The sequence below is a fragment of the Scophthalmus maximus genome, chromosome 11 (assembly GCF_022379125.1).
Source record: "Scophthalmus maximus strain ysfricsl-2021 chromosome 11, ASM2237912v1, whole genome shotgun sequence".
NCBI lineage: Eukaryota > Metazoa > Chordata > Actinopteri > Pleuronectiformes > Scophthalmidae > Scophthalmus > Scophthalmus maximus.
Window position 1 is genome coordinate 18,130,402 of NC_061525.1, and position 9,989 is coordinate 18,140,390.

Consider the following 9,989-nt stretch of genomic DNA (forward strand, 5'->3'; position numbering starts at 1 on the left):
AAGACATATTAATAGAGAAACAAATATCATGATAAATTGTTAGATGGCATTTATGGAGGTCCCCTTGCCATGTCTCAGATGTCTTTGTGTTGAAAGAGAGAAATGACTTTTAAATAACTGTTATATATTAACTTTTGTATGTTTTTTTTTAATATATATAGAGATACAAAGTCATTGAGTATTTCACAAAAATGGCAAAGACTAGAGACAGGCCTGAGAAATGAACACACATTTTTTGTGTTACAGAGATTATATATTTGTTTTCTTTTATGTGAACTAGTGCCACCTCAGCCATAGATGCATCAGAATTAATTATGTATTTAAGTGATGTGCAGTGATATTGCAGTGACACTGAGCACTTTATTCCACATCTTTTACTTTCAGTAGATTTTAGCTGATAATATTTGAATGCTGAAACTGTACTTGTACTTCTGTTTTGCAAGTTGCAGATCTGTTTGTGATTCCCGGACTGGCGTAATACTATATATATATATATATATATATATATATATATATATATATATATATATATATATATATATATAAATGTACATAATATTGGTGCAAGTGTGCAATCAGTTACCAGTTTCCAGTAATGTGCATGAGAAATGTCTGTGTGTGTGTCTGTGTATGTGTGTGTGTGTGTGTGTGTGGCGGACAGGGCGCGTCCAGCGGGACTCTGGAGGAGTTTTGAGTCCACGCCTTCGTCACCTTCGGCTTCATCACCGCTGCGTTCTCATCCACTCCGGACACACAAACCCGTCAACTAGAAGGTAAGACGTCAGTAAATATTTCTCTCTCCCCTCTCCCCCGTTTTGTAAAGTCGGAATAAGCTGTATCACATTCACCATCGGAAAATGCCTTCTTGTTTTTTCCGAAGTCGCATGCGTAATTCTCTGGGCGCGTCTGCTCCACATCCAGCTGTGCGCGGCGACGTCGAACGGCCCGAACTTTTCAAATATTAAAAGGATTTGTCCCTCGCACACATATGTGCCCAGCTAAAGGCAATTGGACTGTATTAATATAGTGCTTTTTCTAATCATATGGACCATTCGAGGCGCCTTACAGGAAAGTCCCATTCACCCATTCACACAGCGCTGCTATTCACCGTGCGCTCTTTTTTCTTCTTCTTTTCTGTCATTCATACACATCCATACACTGCTGGAAGAGCCGGCCATTTAGGGTAAACCAGCCTGTCAACTTCACTCCTCAAACTCCTAACCCTGAGGAAGCAGTAGCCTACAGTGATGAATGCGTGACGGCGTTTTCCACATCCGAACGCATGGACGCTCTCCTGGCCCTTAATCTTTCAACCCTGCTAATCTTAAACGAAGGAGATCACATGCTGTCATATATTTGTAGTAAACTCACAACACTGCATACCTGGACCTGGGCCAAAATAAGTCTGATCATATTGGTTTACAAAAGCACTGGCATTCTCCACTGAAGAAAGTGGCACATCACCAAAAAGTCTAAATAAATGTTACAACTATAGGAATACAATGGAAAGTGAAAAGCCAATAAGTTTAATGTTGAAATGAATTGAAGGTGTCGGCACCCACAGGGCTGCAGCAAATGCAAAAATTGCAAAATAGGTCTATGAAAGTAAACCTTCTCAGTGATGAATTAGAGTCAAGGCCATCAGTTACTGTATCACTAATTATTTAATAAACTTTTCAATCCAACAAGCTTTACTTGAATACGTAGAGAAAAATAATCGTCTTTGTGTGGACATGTTTTTCACTCAACAGGGTTCTCCATGGCGACAGTCCCTCTACGTCCTCACTTTGCAGTTCTTCTTCTGTTGCTCGATCTCCTGACCGCATCGCCCACCGCTCAAGATGATCTGCTGGTCAACACTAAGCATGGGAAAGTTCAAGGGAAGTTGCTTCCAGTGCTGGGTGGTAATGTCAGAGCATTTCTTGGAATTCCGTACGGAAAACCACCCCTAGGAAAATTGAGATTCAGAGCTCCAGAGCCAGTAGAGAGATGGGAAGGGGTGAGAGATGCCACCGCATTCCCGCATTCCTGCTACCAGATACTAGATACAACTCATCCAGGTAGGAGGCTTGTTTACACGGATGGCACTTTAAAGTTGAAAATTTGCTGACTGAGGTGGAGTTGAATTTAATTTCATAGTGTGTTGTTACACTGGACCATGACCGAAGTGTGACGAGACATAAATGGAGTCCAGCATACAATGGTCTTGTGCTGTCGGAGCGCAACAGAACAACCTCTGCCATTTCTTTCTCTCCAAGGGATGAAGGAGAATATTCACATTTTGCTGGTTATTAAACAGGGTAATCACTCATATACACATCCACACCTGGAGTGTGAGGAATGTCATGGCTAATGTATGTATTGCAGACACTTATGTATCTTGGGAAAGAATGAAACTGGTTGGATATGCCTTACACAAACACATATATAAGCTTGCACACACACAAACTGCAGGCCTTCCCCTCCACCCGAGACATCCATTGACACTGGGTTATGGATATTTAGCTATTTATAGACACAGCCACCTGTCAGGGGTTGTTTGGGAGCCAGCTACGAGTGCCATGCATACGTACCATACTAGAAACCATACTCCAAATAAAGATATCACAGCACCAATAGATATGGACAGTAGACACTGGTGTTAGACTGTTTCTGTCTGGGACAAAGCAGTGCTTATTCAAAGGAAACAAAACTGGGGTTAATTTTATTTCATTTTTTCACTGCTTCTGTAACTCTTTGAGAATCTTTGTCTTATGTGAATGTATAAATTAATTCAGTTAACATCTGATCACAACAGTGCATTATAAAAAAGCCAGAAGTTGAATAAGGGCATAGTCAAGTGAGAAAAAGAGACTAGAGACAGAAACAGGACGTGGTGTAATGAGGCAGATTTACAACTTCATCTGAAATGGAGGTCGTGAAATAAAAAGTATGAGGATTACTAAACCTGGATCTTCCTTAAAGTTGCTGCATGTTTTTTTCGTATTCAGGTTAAGTGTCGTGGATACATTTAATCATTTGAATTAGTAAATTATTTTTTCTTGGACCTTGTGCAGCCTGGATAATGTTTTTGAGATTATTGTCATATTTTGTTGTTCCAAGTATAGCATGTTCCAAGTTTGGCTTGGAACATGCTATACTTTTGTTTATAGAAGATGTTACACTTTTAAAGCTTTTGGCTCTGATTCAGATCTGAATACTTGACAAAAGTGTGACAATATATAATCACAAATATAATAGTGTTGGTCTGTTTCAAGAATGCAGTCCCTGACGGTCTCTGTTGACAAGGATTTATATGATTATTCTTTCCAGGGTTCCATGGTGCAGAGATGTGGAACCCAAACACTCCTCTGAGTGAGGACTGTCTTTACCTTAATGTGTGGGCCCCACATTTCAATAAAACCCAGCCTCAGCCCTCACCACTGGCTCCTGTTCTCGTCTGGATCTATGGAGGCGGTTTCTCTTCGGGAACATCCTCTCTGGAAATGTATAACGGCCACTTCCTGAGTAAATCTGAGGGTGTTGTTGTAGTGTCAATGAATTACCGGTAAGAAGCCATTGGGCCTCATGCAAGAACATTTTCAGATTCTTACCCGAAAAAAATTCTCCAACATGTTATACTTACTCTTAATCATACTTTTCTCAATGAGACATTACAGTTACAGTGAGAATAATTAAATGCTGTGAACGTCTGTCCTCATTCTTGTGATCACCAATGTCAGACTTGGAGCATTGGGTTTCCTGTCTCTTCCTGACAACGAGAACATCCGAGGCAATGCAGGTCTGCTGGACCAGCGCTTAGCCCTCCAATGGGTTGCCAATAATATCGCTGCTTTTGGAGGTGACCCTTCAAAGGTTAAGTATTTTTTTGTCTTCTATCCTACCTAAAATCAGGTAATCATTTGAAAAGATAATTAAACAATATGATGATTTCTGATTTGCTGCTGTTCCCAGGTGACTCTCTTTGGGGAGAGTGCTGGGTCAGCATCTGTGGGCTTTCACCTGTTGTCCCCAGGGAGCCATGGTCTTTTTCAAAGGGCTGTGATGGAGAGTGGCTCTCCTAATGCATGCTGGGCCACAACTAGCCAGACTGAGTCCTGGAACAGGTAGTTTACAGATGAATATATTTATACTTTATTCCTCTTGATCCATGCTTTTAGTGATTGTGTTGCTCCCTTTCATCGTCCATATCCAGGGCCTTGGTGCTGGCGACGTCACTGGGATGTCCCGAGTCCAATTCAGCCAAACTTGAAGCTTGTCTGCAGCAGGCTGATCCTGGGAAAATTGCATTGCAGCAACATGATGTCCTCACTACGCCTTCACTCTTAGGCCTGCCCTTTGCCCCTGTCGTTGATGGGGACTTCCTGTCAGATAAACCTGAAGTAGGTCAACATGTTTGTACAGCTTCACTGTCTTATCTCCAATGTACATAAACCCAGTCAATTAGTTTAGCACGAGTGTAGTTTTGATGATGTAAAGGCAAACTAACATGTACAGTTTGGGTCAAGGATATTACTCCCACACATGGAGGCATACACTGAAATTCAGTTGACATAATATTCAATATTCATATATTCATACCAACTATGCTTGCTTACAGCATTATAAAGCCAGAAACAAAAATGCTTTGATACATTGGAATATCAGTTATATTCAAATCCGCCTTGCTTCATAAACATTAAATAATTTAATTTAATTTAATTATTTCTGCAGGTGCTGTTGAGTACCGGTAACCTCCCAAAGAAAGAGTTGCTTCTTGGCGTAAACAAGGATGAGGGGACGATTTTCATAATTAATGTGCCTGGAATTAACATTACTGGTCAGAGTCTCATCACCAGGAATGAGTTTCTGCACGGAGTGACCCTTACAATGGAAGATGCAAGTGATGTCACAAGAGAGACGGCCATTCTCCAGTACACTGATTGGACAGATGAGAATAACAGGATGAAAAACCGTGATTTACTGGGTAGTCTTGTTGGAGACCAGCTGTTTGTTTGTCCTGCGCTAGAGTTTGCTCAAAGGTAAAACATACAAAAGTAAAAACAAAATGACAGAAATTGATTGAGAAGGAATGTTTTAGTTTTCTTCAACTTCAAAAGGTTTTGTGTTAGGGTAGTAAAATACAGGATGATTTTATATCTCTCAAAATGTTTATTTTATCTTGTTGTAACCTGAAATTCAGACTGAAAACAGCTCAGCAAGGGGATGCTTTGGTGGGGCCAGGCAGTAAATGGTCCAGCCGACAAGGAGGCCCCAGCTTTAGGGTCACCCCTATATTGGTGACCTTCTAATTGAAATCGAACAGAAAACCCCAACTTTAAAATAAATACGACACAGAAGCCCATTTAATATCGGTTGAAGAATCAATTGGTGGGGGACGACTCTCTTAGTTGTTCTGGGAGCACCTGTGGATCTCCTAGGAGAACATCAGAAAATTTATATGAAATTATATTTGTATTTGACTTCATAAAAATACAGACAATGATAATTGTTTTGATGAGGAGCCATAACATTGGTATTAAGACAAGTGTTCTTGTTTAACAAGGCAAAAGTTAAAAGGGATCCAGCCGGTCAAATATCCAAATGACTATTGCTAATTTATACCATTGCTGACACCTCACAGCAAGAGGGTTCTTGGTCTGAATCCAGGAGGTTTGGACCATCCAGGGCCTTTCTTTGTAGAGTTTGCATATTCTCCCGTGTCTGCGTGGGTCTTCTATAGGTACTCCGGCTCCCGCTTACAGTCCAAAAACATGCAGATTGGCGTTAGGTGGATTGGAGACTCTAAATTGACCATAGGTGTGAATGTGCGAGTGAATGGTTGTCTGTCTCTGTGTGTCGGCCCTGCAATATGTTGGCAACCTGTCCAGGGTGTACCTCTGCCTCCCACTCAAGCTCAGCTGGAATTGTCTCCAGCCCGATAAAGAGGTATAGATAATGGATGGATGGATGGATATCTGTCCATAATCTTTTGATTAATCCTGCTAACAAAGAAACAGACAAACAAACGAAGAAACAGGCGTAGGTAATTAGAACTAATCTAAAGCCGAGTCAGAGACTCTATTCAAAGTCTTGGGACTCCAGTTTGTTAGCTCTGCCTGCTCTTGCTTGGTTTCCTCATCCAAAGTCCCAGCTGTCACTATGAAATTGAAGTTACAATTGTCTGATTGGGGTAAATACAGCATGCGCAGTGTATGCTTTGTTATATTGACCATAATTAACCTGACCTAGAGTTGTAAAAACAAGCTCATTACTGTCCATTGTTTTCCAGGTACTCACAACATGGTGGGAAGACTTTTCTCTATTTATTTGACCACCGGTCGTCCATCAACCCTTGGCCAGCATGGATGGGCGTTATGCACGGCTATGAGATTGAATTTGTCTTTGGAATGCCTCTGAATGCATCCCTGGGGTACACGAAGGCTGAAGTGAACATGACTAAGAAGATCATGAAACACTGGGCCAACTTTGCTCGCACAGGGTACGCATAATCAGATAGTCACTCAAACTGCGCGAGAAAACCTTGTGACACAACTGAATTGTCGTGATCGGCTTTTCCTTTTGTCAGGGATCCAGGGATTGACGGAGTTCAGTGGCCTGCGTTCACCCCTCAACAGCAGGAGTATGTCACTCTGAACACCAACCCACCAGAACCAAAGACAATGATGAGAGCTCAAGAGTGTCAACTCTGGAACAAATTAATACCACGTGTACAGAGAGTCTCAGGTTAGACACACACACAAACTCTGTCCGTCTGTCTCTGTGTCCTTCACACACATAAGAACACAAAAATACACACACATGCACACACACACCTGATAGTTTTCTGTAGGAGGCATTGCGTTAGGCTTTTTTTTGCCTTTGTCAGCCTGTGGAGGAGATTTGTGTCCAGTCTTGCTTCACCACAGCTCTAGAGGTCTGGAGGAGTCGGAGGAGAGGAGGGTTAGTCATCACTTCACTGATCACAGGGTGAATGATACTCAAACACTTCTCCTCTGAGCTCTACTGTATGGCCGCACTTTCACCTTCTTCGCCCAGAATGACCCTTTCAGGAGCCATTACCAGACCTAAGTGTATGCAGGGCCCCAAATAGGTGTCGTTATCGCGCTTTGGGTCATACAGTGAGGAACTTTCACGCAAGCGTGGTTGCTAGATGGAGCAGCACAAACAGTTTCTGACTGCCATGCCATTTACATGCTTCTGTTTTACTCATGAAAGTTTGACTGTATGTAAATGTATGCACTCCATTGTTCATGGATTCTTGCTGTTAATGTTGTAGACTGTCAAACGGTGAGCTACAAATATACTATCAAAAGCAAAAAGCCCAATTTCGGACTGTGTCACTGGACACTGCTGCGCTGTCTTGGCAAGTGCGTCAGTTAGTTGTACACTGTAGATCCTCAGTGTTTTTAAGATTAGGCTGAAGCTAGATTTACAGCTTACAGACACAGTGCAGTCTTCTCCTATACAAAAGGTGTCGCTGCTGACAAAACACTATCTACACTGCTGGAATCAGCACAAGAAGAAGATAGAGGCGTCACGCACCATGGTGTTGGGCTCGGTAGATGAGGAAAAAATTGTGGTTTCAAACTTGCTTTTGTAAAAGCGACGTAAAAGAAGAAGGTGATCTGTTCGTCCTCTGAACGACGACAGACACGTCGGGGGCGGATTCAGTGTCCTGGTGAAAACTTCCCCTCATTCTCCCTGAACAAGACTGTCTGGGTCTAGCTTTCACTTTTAAACTTCACGGTGTAGGAGAGATCTCTACAGGGCCATGAATTACTCTCTGTTTTACCATTTGTGAATATCTGCCTCATTGACGGATCATATGAGTGGAATTTTGCCTCCAACTCGTCCGCATCGCCATACGCGCCGCAAGCGGCAAGTTACAAAAAGTAAGTGGTGCACGACCTCGCCAAACGGCCTAGATGTGCACTGTGCTCCAAGGGATGTGACCTCAAAATGAAGTCACCGCTGCCGTGCGGTTGGACCGATGCGTCAAGCAGAAATCCACCTTTAGACACAGACACACACACACACACACACAAACATACACACACACACACTGACATACACACCAGGTTACAATCACCTGTTTGTGAGATTAAGACTAAATAAAAGTTTCTCTGTCTGCCTTTTCCTCCACAGATGACCTCAAATCTTGTATAAAAGCAAATGGGATTATAATTTGCTGTAATTATGGATTCCTTCTCATTTTACTCGTTGCTGGTTTACTGGTTTACTAGAGTGAAGCGAACTTTCAACACAGTTTGAATGAATCCACATGATTGAACAAAATTTAAATCTACTAATTTTGTAAATAATTAATTTGATTAGACTATTATTGTTTTTTATTAATTGAATAGATTGAATTCAGCAGCAGTATATGTTTGTCATGTAATTGAACCCTTATCACTAATACAGTACTTCAAATGTGTTATTTATAATTTTGCCAACTTCTTAATACTGTTGGGTATATTATCTGTAACAACCATGTTTTGCATGTTTGTTTAATTGACGTGTGTGAATACAAAAAGAATACCACAAAAAAGTTTTATGAACACAAAGAAAAAATAAAGTTTTTTGCACTATTCCTGGAAAAAAAATTGGAATTGAAACATGAATGTAACAAAGTCTATTATAAACAATTCCACACAGCATACAAATGATTGTTTCACCTGCCACCACTTGTGACTCAGGTTAGAATTTATTGTTAGTAATCCAGTAGACTACATCAAAAACATCACAAGCGCAATCTTGGATGCTGTATTTATATTTGCATTAATCATTAAAGGGCATGTATCGACAATTAAAGATGTGGATATAAGATTGACTAACTCTGGTGCATTATTTAAATCAGTGAAATCATGTGTTATGTGTTATGATTTAATGTATTATCTTCAAACACAAATCTCTGGTTCACACTTCCTCTATGTTGCACGTGGGCTCATTATTCCTACCTAACACAACGAATATTTGTTACTAACAAATATTAATATTAACAGACATTTTCTGAGATGTGTGATCAGTATCTCAGCGGAGAGTATAAGGTGAAGATCTGTTGTTTCACCAGTTAGTCATGTGAAGTTATTTATAGTGTCATTTGCAAACAATTTCATGGCACCATTAGCACTTGCTGAATGATATTTATTCTGGTCATCATACATGTTTCACAGTCCAGCATACCGTGTCATTGCTCCTAATTCTGAAGCTGAAGACAGTAATGTGATGATAAACAGTTTCGCCTTGCAAAGGTCAGCGTGTCGAAAAAAAAAATGCTATTAATAATCCTTGGGTTTTGCATAGCAACTGATTACCCCCCCCCCCCCGCTAAGATTAACTTTTTAAATGTCAAGCTATTTATTTTTCTAATAATCTGTTTGGATCTTTATCCTCTCCACTTTTACTATTACTTTACTATGATGGACTTGCATTGGGCCATGTTCTCTTTCCTCCTCTGCTCTCGCTCTCTCTTTCTTTCTTTACCTATAGGGTAGGTCAAGGCAGATGGTCGCCTAACTTGAGTCTTGGTCTGTTTGAGGTTCATAAAAGGAAGTTTTTCCCTTTACAGTCAAGAAGTGCTTTTTTTTTTTTAACTTCACACTCGAAGGGTGAGTGAAGTGTTTGGGGAGTTTGTATGTGTATTAGACCATAACTTGTGAACAGGTTGACGGATATTTATGAAACTTGATATGAGTAAAGATGGACATTTTCTGTACCAATTTCCCAGGGTATTACACATGGATGTTGATGGGGAAAAAAATTTGGCATATTTAGAGGACAGATATCTATGAGTTTTTGCAGTTTTGCAGAGATGTGCCTATCTAGTTTTCGTTGTTACATTTTACAGTTGATAAATAAAACATAAACAGATCCAGTGAAGTACAAAAAATGTTTGCTCGGGTCAAATATAATGAAAAAATAAATAAATAAACAAATTTTAAAAAAAGAAAGAAAACAACTAAAATATTTTTTGAGTCATGAAAATG

General features: G+C 40.5%; 1 protein-coding gene and 1 long non-coding RNA gene across 2 annotated transcripts; one reads left to right on the forward strand and one right to left on the reverse strand.

Moving 5' to 3' along the window:
- The first annotated feature begins 636 nt into the window (after positions 1–636).
- LOC118299760 (cholinesterase) lies at positions 637–8,833 on the forward strand. The gene is made up of 10 exons (XM_035623753.2): positions 637–773; positions 1,752–2,060; positions 3,313–3,547; positions 3,723–3,855; positions 3,955–4,106; positions 4,196–4,382; positions 4,714–5,021; positions 6,272–6,481; positions 6,569–6,726; positions 8,149–8,833. Exons 2-10 carry the CDS (start codon positions 1,760–1,762, stop codon positions 8,244–8,246), a joined length of 1,782 nt encoding a protein of 593 aa, XP_035479646.2. The 5' UTR covers positions 637–773; positions 1,752–1,759; the 3' UTR covers positions 8,247–8,833.
- Positions 5,278–5,987, reverse strand: LOC118299761. Its single transcript, XR_004789936.2, has 3 exons — positions 5,878–5,987; positions 5,605–5,737; positions 5,278–5,416 (listed from the first exon to the last, which is right to left on the reverse strand). It is a non-coding gene; the product is annotated as an uncharacterized LOC118299761 (long non-coding RNA).
- Positions 8,834–9,989: the final 1,156 nt, after the last annotated feature.